This window comes from Mangifera indica, unplaced genomic scaffold, assembly GCF_011075055.1.
Source record: "Mangifera indica cultivar Alphonso unplaced genomic scaffold, CATAS_Mindica_2.1 Un_0002, whole genome shotgun sequence".
In the NCBI taxonomy this organism is placed as follows: domain Eukaryota; kingdom Viridiplantae; phylum Streptophyta; class Magnoliopsida; order Sapindales; family Anacardiaceae; genus Mangifera; species Mangifera indica.
Genome location: NW_025401094.1, coordinates 1343187 through 1359027, shown reverse-complemented (window position 1 = coordinate 1359027; position 15841 = coordinate 1343187). Strand labels below are relative to the sequence as shown.

The 15841-nt window shown below is 31.8% G+C and overlaps 1 protein-coding gene and 2 long non-coding RNA genes across 5 annotated transcripts; all 3 read left to right on the top strand.

Moving 5' to 3' along the window:
* The first annotated feature begins 3522 nt into the window (after nt 1–3522).
* On the top strand, nt 3523–9389 carry LOC123205193. Of its 3 annotated transcripts, XR_006499815.1 has the most exons (12): nt 3523–3731; nt 3995–4107; nt 4186–4531; nt 4625–4752; nt 4890–5041; nt 5128–5228; nt 5328–5943; nt 6137–6257; nt 6448–7382; nt 7596–8543; nt 9092–9196; nt 9308–9389. It is a non-coding gene; the product is annotated as an uncharacterized LOC123205193 (long non-coding RNA). The 3 variants fall into 3 exon arrangements; XR_006499813.1 differs by having other exon boundaries at nt 3995–4531; nt 5328–5543; XR_006499814.1 differs by having other exon boundaries at nt 3995–4531; nt 6448–6512.
* Nucleotides 9390–9475: 86 nt separating this feature from the next.
* On the top strand, nt 9476–11385 carry LOC123205195. Its single transcript, XR_006499817.1, has 5 exons — nt 9476–9548; nt 9628–9798; nt 9894–10003; nt 10160–10296; nt 10864–11385. It is a non-coding gene; the product is annotated as an uncharacterized LOC123205195 (long non-coding RNA).
* A 1245-nt stretch (nt 11386–12630) lies between these two features.
* Nucleotides 12631–15824, top strand: LOC123205256 (disease resistance protein UNI-like). The gene is made up of 2 exons (XM_044622175.1): nt 12631–15729; nt 15813–15824. Exons 1-2 carry the CDS (start codon nt 12631–12633, stop codon nt 15822–15824), a joined length of 3111 nt encoding a protein of 1036 aa, XP_044478110.1.
* The last annotated feature ends 17 nt before the right edge of the window (nt 15825–15841 follow it).

The window sequence follows — 15841 nt, the reverse complement described above, 5'->3', positions numbered from 1 at the left end:
TCATTCTCTTTTTATGTTTTTATTGGAGAATCCTCTCTCCGTTAGAGACAAAAGTCTTAATTTGGATTGAAATTATCATCTCTAATTTTAGAAAAACTTCATATGTATGAATGTTTAAGTATGAAGGTCTTTGGTTATAGAGAACAACTAATACCAAAATTTAAGAAAGTTTTGATAAATCTTTTTCCTACTAAAGAATGATGGATGGATAACCTTAACTCTCCAACAATTGTTTATAGAAAAATATGTATGCAAAAAAATGTCATTATATAATTGAATAATTTTAAAACAAGAAAAAAGTAATATCTACTTATGTGATAACATATCATTTGTGTACTTAATTATATATTCAAAAGTATATGTAAATAATGTTGCTTGGTATGATATAACTCTATGGAGAGAAACAACTCTACAAGGGAATTAATGATAATTTCACAAGTATTGAGGGGTCGTTTGGTTCCAGTTTTTGAAGATTATCTTGATAATCTATCTTTTATTCCCTTGTTTTGTGTGTCAGTAATAAAAGATTACAGTAATATTCTATTATCAATGCTGACGTGACAAGTAATATAGGTGGTAATCTGATTACTACCTTTACTTTAGGTATTTAAAGATTACTAAAGTAATTTTGATTTTATAATAATTATATTATTATTTATTATTTTTTTAAGACAAAAATAAATTTATTTTTAATTAATATGACAAATAATATAAAAAAATATTTAAAAATAATTATATTAAAAGACATTTAAATAAAGTAATTTACTAGTAATCTTTTATTACCTTTAACCAAACATAATAATTATTTATACTTATCAAATTTTATAAAACATAATAATCATTTATATCAAGTAATCTATTTTCAAGATAATCTTTTTATTTTGATAATAAAATATTACCCAAATCAAACACCCTCTGAGAGTTTTTGTGATTATTTGATTGAATCAGAAGGGATATTTGGCTTAGAATTGACAATTTTCAATACGACTCATTAATTTGACATGTCACAACACTTAAAAAATAAAGTTAGGGTCAAGATTTCTAAACATGAAATTTATTTCGAATCGAATTGATACGATTCGAAGTAAATCAGATTGGGTAAGGTTTGACACAAAAGTAATCCAACACAACTTTAATTGATATAAATTTTAGAAAAAATATTTACTATAGTGTAATTTGTTGAAGGCGGATTAAAAAAATATTGAAAAACAAGTATCAATAATAGTTAAATCCTTATATATTGGTTATAGTTTTATTTCATATGGTCATAATTACTTTGATTATTATTAAGTTTTAAATAAAAAAAGAGTAAATTACATGTTTGCACTCAAATATTGGTTTAAAATACTTTTTCACTTTTAGTTGACAAAAATAACACATTCTCACCTAAAATTAAGTGTAAATAACATTTTTTAATCCAAAATTTAACTATGTTAATAAAAAAAGAATGTTAAAAAATAAAATTACCATTTTATCTATACAGTCGGATTTTTGATATAACTCTAAATGAACACAAAGTAACAAAATTTTAAATATTCAAATTATAATATATATATATATATAGAGAGAGAGAGAGAGAGAGAGAGAGAGAAGAGAGAGAGAGAAGGAGAGAGGGTGTCTTTATCGTATAACTATATATTAGGTAGTAAATGAACTTTTTAAAAATATTGAAGGTCCTTTTAAATTTTGCATAGGGAAATTGAAAATTAAAAAAGTTTAGGTTTTTTAAAAAATTTTGAAATATCAATATATATTTTAGTAGTTTCAAAATAATAATTATATTCTAAAAAAATTAAACAAAATATAAATATAAATACTATATTATAATTATTAAGACTATATAGTAGTTTTAAAATATACATAAGGGTTTCCAAATATTTTAGAGATTGATTTGTGAGTTTTTAAACTTTTTAAAGGTTAAATTGTTATATATATAACTTTTGGGTCTTATAAAAGTTTTTTTTTTCAAAATTAATATATGGTAAAATTACTATTTTATCCTTATGTCATTATTTTTTTAAAGTAATATTGATTTTGAGTGGAAGAGTGTTATTTATGTTAATTAGAAGTTGGAGTGTGCATAATTTAGTTTAAATCGTAAAATTAAATCAAACTGTTTAAAAATTATGGTTTGATTTGTAAAATGGTTCGGTTTGGGTTAAAGTTTTTTAAACTATTTTTTTTAGTTTGGGTTGCAGTTTGAACGATTTTCAAACTATAAACAGTGTGTGTGTGTATATATATATATATATATATATATATATATATATATATATATATATATATATATATATAAAATCCTATATTTGACAAAATATTTTAATAACCAATTAGGTGTAAAATTGTTTTTTCATATTTATTTTGTTATTTTTTGTACATGTATATTACATATATTTATTATATTTATTTTATATGTATATATTATATTTTAGAAAATTATAATTCAACATATATATATATATATATATATATATATATATATATATATATATATATATATATATATATATATATATATATAAAAATGATTTTAAAAGATTTAAACTATAATAGTCGAATAATGTATTGTATTATATATCAAAAATTCAATTTACCATATCGTATATCATATTATCTAATATACTTTTTAAAAATTAAAATAATAAATTCTAATAAACTATTATAATTGAGACGTCATTATTTTGAAAAATATTACAAACACCCATAACATTTTAAAAATTTGATATATACCTCTAATATATTATTATTTTCTTTAAAAAAGTTATTGTATAAGTAATATGTATTGCATCATATGATATATTTGTTGTATCATATTAATTCGATACACCTTATGATACGTATCATTTTTTCTTTATATCGTATCATATCATAAGATACAATAACCATATATACCGTAAATATATGGGTACTGATAATTATAGTTAAAACCATAATTTAAATAAGACCTACCCATATTTTTTCAGTTTGATTTGGTTTGAAACCCAAATTGATCTGGTTTGGTTTGAAAAATTTTTAAATCGTTTTTTTCAGTTTGGTTTGAAAAATCTATCAAACTACATCAAATCGGTTATCCACGTCCCTAATTAGGAGTGAAAAAAATGTTTTTAGCCTAAACCTAAAGTGAAAAAAAAATTATTTACTCTTAAAAAATTTATTTTATTTTATTTTTACATTGAAAATGAGATTTGAGTATTAAGATTATTGTTGTATGCATTGTTAGTTATAAATTGGAAGTAATTTAATAAACAAATTAAAATGTTAAAAGTACTTACCTAAAAAGAAATATTAGACAATTTTAGGTCATTTCAAGTGATCAGGTTAACTCGAATCTGGTAATATTTGTTTATGTTAGAAAATTTTAATACGATTTTAGTTAGGATTGAGAGTCTCTAACTTGAAAGCTGAATTAATACAATACGAATATGGACAAATGGCAAAAACTGTTCGGTGGCTCTCGGATAATTTTTTAATAATTTAAATTTATTGTAACCTAAATGATAGCTTCTATCTTTTAGTTTTTTTCAGAGACACCCCACAATTGTCTGTACTTTCATAAAGGCCAAGGAAGGTCTTCCCGTTAAAAGTCAATGGCATTAGGGTCCCGGTAGATACCACCGCCGCAACAGTAACACCTTTGAGCTCGACAGTCTCTATCTCGACATGAATGGCACTATTCATCCCTGTTTCCATCTTGAAGATAATAATACTTGGCTGCTAAGCTTCTTGCTTCAGTAATTTTCTCTTTTACTGGATTTGAATGCATATTACGGCTACAAAAATGCAAAAAATTTGATAATACTGATTATAATGCAAGATATTTATGATATCGATTGAAAATGCAAAATTTTGATGATGTTTATTTAAATTCTTGGGGCTTCACTGGCATTGCTCCTTGCTATGCAGGGCTTGAAATTTGTCCTTATTATGCTGGCATACATGTGTTCAAAATTTGAAACAGCTCTCATCAAATGTTTCTCTTTTGTTCGAATCACAGAAGACAGTGATGAAGCCGGAGAAGGAGAAGGAGAAGGAGAAGGAGGAGAAGTAAAAGCAGAAGGATTACCTGAAAATACATCAGCTCAGACTTAGATTCTACAATGCATACTGGTGTGAATCATGTTCATCAAATTTTTATAATTACAGTGAAATTATTATTGACAACTGAAGTTTGTTAGTGCTTTGTAGAAGAAGACTGGCTTCCGGAGATTATTACCGGCAAAGCGCAAAATGGGAATTGTATTTAACGTTCATTTCCTATGCAATAGCCTTGGATGTTTATATAAGAATTCAATTCAATTGTAAATATTTATATTATTTGAACAATATTTGGATGTGAAGTGCCTTTTTCTTTCTTCGATGGTTTGATGCCCTCTTGCCATATTCACAACATAGTTTGGTTAGATTCATATCAGAAAAGATGGTGTTCCTAGTTTAACTGAGATCAAACTTGCTTTGTTTCAGCCGAGGATCTTATCCACGGCTCTATCTTTACAACTGGGTAAAGCATCCGTACTATGAAGAAAATATTGAGGTGCTGCTTCTGTTTTAGTATATTCTGTAATCTTGCCTGTAGTAAATCAATTTGTATATAATAACCCATTTCTGAGTGAGAATAATATGTCAGGGAAGATGCTTACCTATCAGGGATGCTTGGTTCTATCAAATGGTCCTGTTATCACTGCGAAAGTTACATCAAGTCTATGGCTTGACTTGATTTAGAAAGCGTTGGAGATATTCTCAAGGCCTCAGGAGGTGCATTTAATTACTGGATACTTTTCTTCTACATGGTTCTTTTGCAGCACAAAATCAGTACATATATTTAATTTGACTTTCCTGGGTTGTGGTCATTTGATGAGTTTTTCCCTCTGCAACCTTTGTTTGACTTCTAGATGTGGAACTGCATGTAATGATACTCTTTTTGGCTCATGGAGTACCAGTCAGTCATTGTTGAGAATGCTGGTCATCCATACAAAGACCAGATGGAGGAGTGCAAAAATTGGAAAGCGGATGTTTTGGCAATGATCATACTCCGGCATACCAGGTATGATTGTAAAACCCAATTTCATAAGTTTTGGCAACTGTTGTCCACCAACTTTCTTGATCTCAGTTTTTTTCCCTCTTTATTAGGTTGGGCACTATATTGTTTGGTTGGTTAATTCCTACAGTGATGAAGTTCTAGTTGAGCTTGGCCAATAAGGTGTTATGAATCTTCTGGCATTTCCAGTCAGGTACGTTATTAGTTACAAAAATAACAATTTTGTGTGTTGATATGAGCACTAAAATGGCTATCTACAGAGTTTAATTAATTGTTGTATTTACAATTGCAGCTTTTTGAGTGAGCACATAGAAACACTAGAAGAGATTGTCATGGTGTACAGGGAGATGGCTCTTTAATCTGGCATTCAAAATCGGTGATGTGTACCCTCCGTCAAGTGCACATCTTCCTATATCACGGATCTGGCATATGCGATACTAGCAGCCTTACCTTTAGCAACTGCTATGTCTTCCTCAAGGAACATCTCCAATGAAGACGACAATGAATTGTGAGATCTTGTTTGAGAATTCATGACGATGCCACTGTCTTGGGATAGTGTGATGATTTTCCTTTCCATGGCATTAGTTTTGGCTTTATTCAAATGTAGTATTTTGAGCAGGGGATGATACAAAAAGTGAACAAGCTATCCACATAAATCAGGATTACTGTAGCAATGGCCTTGAGTATTGTAAATATTTATACTATTTGAGCAATAATTGGATGTAAAATACTTTTTTCATTCTTCAGTGGTTTGATTACCCCTTACCATAATCACAACATACTTGGTTTAGATTGATATCAGAAAATTGAAATGGAAAATCCAGGGGAAAACATAGCATGGAATTGTAGCTTGAGATGAGCATGGAATTGCGGAATATCAATCCCATTCACATGCCACTGAAGATAAGGTTGGAGTGTTACTTCTGAATCTTGGAGGACCAGAGACAGTTCACGATGTTCAGCCATTTTTGTTTAATTTATTTGCAGACTTTCTCTGCTCTTAAAATTATTATCTCTTTTTATATTTGTATCTTTAAAATGTTAGTTTTACACCAAATGTTCTTTTATTTTATTGATAAAGGACATCATATGCCTTCCCAGGTTATTTCGGTTCCTTCAATGGCCCTTGGCAAATTAATTTCTGTTCTACAAGGACAAAAGTAAAGAAGGATATGCTTCCATAGGAGGTGGCTCACCTTTGTGTAAAATAACAGATGAGCAGGTTGATATGTCATGCTATTTGTGGCATTTTTAATGTTTGGGCCATGTTTGTTCATTGCACTTTATCTATTTTCTTTTCTTTTCTAAATTTTTTTATTAGAACATCTGTGCTGTATTTTTTTTTTTTTAATTTTTGTCCTTAAATTTTGTCTGTAATATTGTGTATTTGTAATTTGAAAAACTTGTTGCAGGCACATGCATTTAGAATGGCTCTGGAAGAAAAGAACTTACCTGTCAACGTCTATGTTGGAATGAGGTATAATAGCTGAAGCCCTACACTGATGAAGTTCTTGTTGGGCTCAGCTAGAAAGGTGTCAAGGGTTGTCTTGCAGTTCCAGTCAGGGAGATATGAGCGATAAAATGGCTATCTACGGAACTAAATTAATTGTAGTCTTTATGATTGCAGCATTGTGAGTGAACACATTAAAACCTAAGATGAGATTGACATGGAGTACAGAGAGTTGGCTTTTGAATCCGACATTCAAAACTGGGGATGTGTACTTGTCCTCAACTGCATGTCTTCCTTCATCATGTATCTCCAATGCAGACAACCAAGGCTTTGCGAGATATGCTATCAGAATGTTCTTCGGTTCTATTTTAGAATTTGTTTTGCTGTCATCGCCAAAAATGATACTTGCAATCAAGAATATTCTCCTTTAAAGGCCATTTAGAGTAGTGTGTCAAAAAAGTAGAATTATAGTTGAGTTTCATATGAGCTAGCGATTTCATCGAATAAAGTTTCAAACATCGGAACATAATTTGATAAAAATACCGAGACATAGCACAGATTTAGTTTGTTTTACATAAAAATGGGGTATTCTTGCAATGTTAGCCCGGGGCTAGTAGGGAGCTAGTGCACAACTAGCCTGCGTGGGCGCCGAGGCTACAGAGTGGGTGGTATTCTTGCTGTTGATGAATCAAATGCCACCTGTGGGAAGAGGTTGTCATCGGTTGGATTGGACTACAGTGAGACCAATAGACAGGCTCGCAGGCAACTTTTGCTTCTTGTATAGTGAAAGTTTCTGAAAAAGGAATATATATTCTATTATATCCATGCCTCAAGATCTTCTCTTTTTGGATTTCATGTCAGCAATGTCTTGGATGATTCTGCAAGTTTTTTAGCATTGTGAGATTCTTGCTTAACGTTATTGGGTGATTTTTAGAACATGATTTTACTGTAAAACATTCAATGATATGGTCATTGGCTGTTCATATGTTTTCTGTTTTTCTATTATTATTATGTTGTTTTAGACTTTTTCTGTTGGGGTAAACTTTGATGGATTCTATTTAATGATTTATACTCACAGATGATGACTAAGTGAACTTCTGTTGTTAGCAGGTCAGGCGCTTGCATGATCTGAGCAAACCATATTCTCAAGCACTTGCTAATCTAAATTCTGATTCAACTTTTAAAAAAACTAGCATTGCCGGGGCTCAAAAGGGAAATCTAGTAGGGAAAATGTTTGGTGCAGTTGGAGTAAGCACATACTGTAAAAATGCTGCAGAATACCATTCCCATTCACATGCCCCAGCAGATAAGGTTGGAGTGTTAATTCTGAATCTTGGAGGACCAGAAGATAAGGAGCTTCAAGTCTATGACTGACTTGATTCAGAAAGAGTTGAGGTTTGTGGATACTCTTTTTCTATATGGTTCTTTTACAGAACAAAATCAGCATATGTACTAAAATTTTCAAGAATGGTTTTACTATTCTTGTTAAATGTTGACGTTTGTGCTCTTTATTTATTTATTTATATTGAGATTGAGAAGAGAAGGTTATGATTAATTCAAGTTTTCATGAGGTTGATATCATGTCTTCAATTTATTCATTTATACAAGTTCTTTATCTTTTTTAGCTGTTGGTCTGATTTCTCTTAGAATTCGAGTCATCACCATACAACATAAATAAAATTGTGAAGTAGATTGCTTTTCTCTTAATTGATCAAATTTAACGATAATTTTACAAGGGAAATTAACGATAATTTTACAAGTATGGAGGGTTTTTATGATAATTTTATTCAAAGTGAGGGGATATCTGGCTGGCTGCAAGGTTTTTTTTCAATATTTTTTAAATTTAGTGTAACCTAAATGGTAATTTTACCTTTTATTTTTTCACAAAGACACCCCACTATTATCTTTACTTTTACATAAAGGCCAGGGAAGGTCTTCCTGTTAAAATCAACGGTGTTACAACACACCCCCACCCCACACCCCCCCCCTTCCGGTCGATACCATCTGCTGCAACCTTAATGGCTTTGAGTTCGACAAAGAAGTGTGCTCATGGCAGTGGTATGTGCTGCACTTTTTCTCTTTTATCATAACTTTAGATATTCTTTTTTTTTGGTTTGGTCAATTTCTATCAATGTGGTGGGTTTAGTTAGTTTGAGCCATCTTTTCTATTACAAATGAAATTTGATTTAATTATCTAAAGATGGATAAAATCCAAAGTGTAATTAATTGTGGTGGAAGAAAAAGCAGAAAGATTACCTGAAAAGGCATGAAATGAGACTTGATTCTGCAATGCATGCTGGTGTGAATCCTGTTCATCAATTTTTATGAACACAATGAAATTAAACATTAACTTAATATTAATTAGTGAGCTTCAAAGAGGCAATTTACTATCTACCAAATCAAAGTGGGAATTGTGTTCAATGTTCATTTCCTAGCAATGTAAGACCTTGGGATGTTTATATAAGAATTCAATTCAGTTGTAAATATTTATACTATTTGAACAATATTTGGATGTAAAATACTTTTTTCTTTCTTCAATGGCTTGATGCCCCCTTACAATAATCACAATACAATTTGTTTAGATTCACATCAGAAAACTGTAACAGAAAATGCAGGGGAATACAGAGCATGGAATTGTAGCAACAAAAGAATAGCAGACAAGCTGAAGAGGTCTTAGATATCAGGTGGAATTTATAGGTCATAGATATCAGGTGGAATTTATAGTCTATTAAATTTGATTCATTAAATTTTTCCTAGAAATAGTGACAATCAAAATCCTTACTGCAATATTAATGATTATGCATTATCAATATCATAAACAGGTGGGCAGTTTCGGATTGGCAAGGTTGCATGCTGATGGAAACTTAGCAGAAGAGACACTTGCCATATGCTCGTTTAATTAAGGCACTGAATTCCCTCACTCTTGCTGATATAGCTCTAATGCCAATTTAATTTGTCATACTGATACAATTCTATTGATTTTTGAACACAGAGTATAAAGAGAACATTCATTTGGTTGAAATTTGTAATGCAAAATTTAGGGGAAAACAAGCTTGAAAACAGGTATGTTAACAAATTGCCATCATTGTATTCTCATTATTACATTATTTGTAAGCTCAAATAACTTAATGATCAAATATAGAAGAAATAATCATGAAGAAGAAAGGACAAAAGGCAGGTGTTTGCATAATAGAGAAGATGGTGTTCCTCGCTTAAATTAGATGAAAATCCCTTCGTTTCAGAAGAGGATTTATCCACAGTTCTCTATTTCTACAACTGGGTCAAGAATCTGTCTGCTGGAGAGACTATTTAGGTGCTACTTCTGTTTTACTATATTCTCTAGTTGCTTGCCTGTAGCAAATCAATTTTTATATCATAAACCATTTCTGAGTGAGAATAACATGCCAGGGAAGATACATATATGTCAGGGCTGCCTGTTTTTATCATACAGGCCCTAGTATCAATGATTGGCTGACTTGATTCAGAAAGTGTTGGAGAAAATCCCTAAGCCCGATGAGGTGCATTTAATTTCTGGAAATACTCTTCTTGGATATGATTCTTTTGCAGCACAAAAATAGTATATATATATATTAAAATTTGACTTGCCTGGGTTTTGGTGATTTGATGGGATTAGTCTATACAACTTCTCTTGACTTTTGTATGTGGAACTACAGGTGATGAGATTCTGTAGTGCCCATGGAGTACCAATCAGTTATGTTGAGAATGCTAGTGATCCATAAAAAGACCAGATGGAGGAGGGCAGAACTTGAAAAGCTGTGGATTTGGCAACAATCATACTTTGACATGCCAGGTTTGATCATTAAACCCTGTGTCATTGATTTTGGATTCATCTTTCTTGTCTGCCTGCAATTATGAGCACTGTCGCAATTGTTGTTCATTGACTTTCTTGATCTCTAAAAACGTTTTAGCAAATAAAGTTTCACACAGAGTAATATATTTTTTTGCAAAATTCCTAGACATAGCAAGGATTTTGTTTGTTGTACAAGAAAATGGGGGAAATTATTTTTCCCATAATTAGGGAATAGATCTGTTGAACGGAGTTCTTGATTTAGTTTAATGTGTGAAAAGAATTTGTTTGGTGATACTTGGAAATAATCAATACAAGCACATTTCTGCTGCTTCTTTTTCTTTTAACATATCGTACATTTTCTTTTAACATTATCAAATCGATATTATAGAAACTGTAAAATAAGTTTATACAGAAATTGGTTTTCTATGAATTAGAATAGTACTTGCTAATTTTATATGAAAATAATAGTAATGTTTTTATCAAGCCAGACTGAATGTGTCACTTCAAAGTGTTGAGAAATCAGAGCTTAGCTTTCTTGCTGAACTGAATCAAGTGTTGTGTAACCAGGTAACTGCTGATGGATTGCAGGGAACAAAAGCTGAAGAGAGTGCAAATAGTTCGCTGGGATCTAAAACTTATGTGAATGTGCAGGAGTTGCAGGGCGTAGAAACTGAAGCAAAATCCAGAGGTAGCCTCCAAGGGGTGGGCTTCCAAGGTGGAGAGCTTGGGTATAAATCCTTCGGGAGCATACTGAGATAATACTCTTGATTTATTGGTCACTAGACCCGAGGGGTCAAGTGGGGTTTCTCATTATCAAGAAAAGAAAAAACCCAAGAGCTACAAAAGGAAACAGAATCATTTATCTTCATAAATTAGGGACTAAGACAATCATGTTTGTGCCATCTGTCAAGAAAATTGATGCAGGAAGGATTGATTGTCAATCCTCAAGCAAAGTTTTCCTTCCCAATTACAGAATGTGTTATGCAAAATGGGTGTCAAAATGTTATGTGTTTTTATCATTTGGAGAAAGGGACTTTTACCTTTCTTTTATTTAAAATTAAAAAAGTTAATTGGTCTCTCTCATCAAAAGCCCAATGACTTATATCAATTTACACTTATAATCTAAATTTGATAATTACAATATGAAGCATGTTGACCCGTTTTTGAATGATCAGATTAGACCCATAAAATAAATTTTTTCTGAATTACACATTCACCTAGTTTTTTATTAAAAGGTTAACAAATTTAATCCATGTATGTCTACGTTATTTCAACATATATAACATAATCAAAATTGTAGAGTAAATTTGTTATCTCTTAATTAATCTAATTTATCTCATGAGCAGACTTGTGAAATCAGTAAATCATATTAAGTCTTTTTAGAATAAAAACAAGATCTCTACAACACTTTAGTGATGATAGAAGAAAAGAAAAGAATATTAAGCTTGAGTTGAGAGCAAAGCCTTTTGGAATTAGAGCAAAAAATGAGAGGAAAGAATAATATTTTCAATTATATTAGAACAATAGAAGCCTTGAGACCCATTGTGCTCTAAAGCCTTTCTCTTTTCTCCTTCAATTGCTTGATGATGTAATTCTTCTCCTTTTTGTTACAATAGATTCTTAATTTTGTTATGAGGATTTGAATCTCTCTTTGAAAGTTGAATTACGTGTCATTTACCTCTCTTTCCACATTCTATCCATTATTGTTCATCCGCAATCTCTCACAATCAAAGACAATTAAAGCAAAAGATACAAAGTATCCTATGAAAATGCCTTTGGTAGAAATAAATCAAAATATATACAAGTAATTTTCTCTAGTCTTTAGTTTGAAAACAATTTGAATTATTAATTTTTGAATATGTTAACTCCTATTAACTTCTTTTAAGGTAGAAATAATACATCAATCTGCATACACATATTCTTTATAAAAGAATATGGAAATTATAAAAGAAGAGAATATTGAGCAAGTAGCCTTGATTTGAGAGCAAAGGCAAAGATGGAACAAAGAAGACTTGAGAGGCAATTTAAGTATAAATGAATTCCAAAATACCAAAAGGAATTTTGTAAATTGTTTAAGTCATATAGGTATACATGAAATGTCCTCTGTTTTCCTCTGTTTTGTAGAATAGTTGAAATGATTCTTAACTCAAGAGTAGCTATGAAACAAAAGAATAACTTTGAAAATAATGGAACCAAGAAGCCTTGTGAGAAAAGGCAAAGGATAGATGTATGATAAGAGATGAATTACATGCCATTCTCTTCTCTTTCCTACCTTCTATCCATCATTATTCATCCTCAATCACCCAACAATAAAAAACACTCAAAATTTACATCATGGAATTTATCACTTCATTTGTTGGTTCAATTTCTGAAATTATTTTCACCCGCTTGTTTGATGCAGCAGGACGTCAGATTGGCTACCTGCTTAACTACAATGACAACATCGAAACTTTACAAAAGCAAGCTCAGAAACTCAAGGCTACCAGAGACAGCATGCAATTGAGAATTGATGCTGCTGAAAAAAACAGAGAAATTATCTTACCTGATGTCCAAAGCTGGATATCTGAAGTTGATAATGTCTCTGCAGAAGCGGAAGAGTTTTTGGAGGATGAACGCAATGTGAACAAGATGTGCTTCAAAGGGTGGTGTATTGATGTCCGATCGCGTTACCGATTCAGCAAGGCGGCAAAGCGGAAGATAACGGTGATCACTCAGCTCCAAGAAGGTGGAACATTTCAAGCTATATCTCAGCCTGCTCTTCCTCCTTCAAGCATTATCGTTCCAACTGTTGGATTTTCTGGAATTTTTGAATCCAGAGAATCAAACAAGAATGAAATTATGGAAGCCTTGAAAGATGACAAGGTCAGCATAATTGGAATATGTGGGATGGGGGGTGTGGGTAAGACCACACTGGTGAAACAAATTGGCAAACAAGCTGAGGAAGAGAAATTGTATGATTCAGTAGTTTTTGTGGTTGTGTCTCAAACCCCCAATATCATTGAAATTCAAAAAGCAATTGCTTACAAGCTAGATCTGAAATCATTATCGGATTGTCCTGAATCAGCACGAGCAAGTTCCCTGTGGGAGAGAATTAAGAAGGAGAAACGAATCCTCATAATATTGGATGATGTTTGGGGAAGAATCAAATTGGAGGAGATTGGTATTCCTTTTGGGAAGGACCATAGAGGTTGTAAGATCATGCTTACCTCTCGAAGCAAATATGTGTGTGATGAGATGGATTGCAACAAAATATCTATTGTTGGAACTTTATCAAAACAGGAATCGTGGGAGCTATTCAAGGAGCTTGTCGGAATGGATGTTGAAAATTCTATATTAAGCCCAATTGCAAGAGAAGTAGTCGCTGAATGTGATGGCTTACCGATTGCAATTGTGACAATAGCAAGGGCATTAAAGAATAAAAATGAGGATGTGTGGATTGATGCGGCACGACAACTAAAAACGTCTACTCCAACAGATATCTCAGGGATGCAAGGAAGTGTGATTTCATCTTTGGAGTTGAGCATCAAATATCTAGAAAGTGAGGATGCAAAATCATTGTTCTTTTTTTGTAGCGTGTTTCCAGAGGATTTTGAAATCCTAATTGAAGTTTTAGTTACATATGGAGTGGCTTTGAGGTGGTTTAAAAATGTTGAGACAATGAAGGATGTTAGGCACAGAGTGCATGCTATTGTAAGTACGTTGACCTCTTCTTTTCTCTTGATTTATGGAAAATATTGGTACGATAACGAAGAGTATGAATGTGTCAAATTGCATGATGTTGTACGTGATGTTGCACATATAATAGCACCTAAATACAACCAATTATTCTTGGTCAAAGCTGGCACTGGTCTAAAAGAGTGGCCAAACAGAGATACATATGAAGATCTCACATGTATCTCATTAATGTCAAATGATATTAAAGAAGTGCCAGATGCGATGGAATGCCCAAAATTACAGTCTTTACAATTGCAGGGAAATTCTAAAATGGTTTTCCCTAACAATTTCTTTCAAGGAATGAAAGATCTTAGAGTTTTAAACTTGAGTAAAACTGAATTATTGCCAGTGCCAGAATCACTTTCTTTGTTGGCAAATCTTACAACGTTGTATCTTAATGGTTGCAAGTTATGTGACCTATCTATTATCGGGCATCTAAGTAAACTAGAAATTCTTAGCCTTAATAATTCTAATATTAGGGAGATCCCAATATCTTTCAGTCAATTAATTCATTTGAGGTTATTAGATTTGAACAGTTGTGTAGAGCTTGCACGAATAGCATATGGTGTCATATCTTCTCTGTGTAAATTGGAAGAGTTGTATGTTTTTAAAAGTTTTGAACATTGGGATTCTGAAGGAGGTGAGGGGGGTTTGAGAAGCAATGCAAAGCTTGCTGAGTTACAATTTTTGTCTAGATTGACTAGCTTGCAAATTGCTATCCCAAACTTGGATTTCTTAATTGATAGTGATGTGCCGTTCAAAAACTTATCAAACTTTGCAATAACAATAGGTGGTGTACAACATCTTGAAAAGCGCAGCTTTATGATTTCTTCAGAAAAATATTCAAGAAAATTGTTGATGTCAAATGATGATAAGGTTATGATTTCAGGACTGATTAATCGCCTAAAAAATTTGGTAATTGAACAAACGGAATATTTAGAAGTTAGTAGCTGTGAATCAGTGGTATATATATTTGATTGTGAAGTGCTTAAGGTGACTTATGGAAAAACAAAGTTGCTTCCGCCATTAAAGGAACTACATTTGGCATATCTGCCAAACATGACACATATATGGGAAGGTGAAACTCAATACATAAACCTTTGCAACTTGAAGAGAATAATATTATGGCAGTGCCCAAGGTTAGTTAAGATATTTTCACAAGATTTATTGCAGAGCCTTATTAGTTTGGAAGAAATGATGATATTTGGTTGTGACAATTTAGAGGAGATTTTCATAATGAAAGAAGAAGAGGAAATAATACCACCAAGGAAAGATCTCACCACAACCTCCCCAAGTTTGGGAAACTTAACTACTATAGAAATAGCAGGATGCAGTAAATTAAAAAGCCTGTTCACCCCCTCCATAGTCAAAAGCCTTGTAAAGCTCAGAAACCTTGCAATAGTTGATTGCTCAGCATTGGAAGAAATAGTCACAAATGAGGAAGTATCATCATCATTAGTTGAGAAGATTGTTTTTCCTAGTTTGTCCAACTTGAGCTTTGAAGGGCTAAGTAACATTGGTTGTTTTAGTTCAAGCTCATATTCTATTGAATTTCCAGTTTTGGAGACACTTGAGATACGCACATGTCCAAATATGAAGATTTTTGGTTATGGAGAACAACTGACACCAAAGCTCAACAAAGATTTACATAGTTTTGACAACAAACGATGGATGGGTAACTTGAACTCCACAGTCGAACAATTGTTCATAGAAGAACAGGTATTCAAATTAGATAATTGTTTATTGTAAAAAATTATAAATATTTTTGAATAAATTGTATTGTCTTCTTAAAATATGTTTAGTTAGCAGTATGACATTAATAATCTAAAAA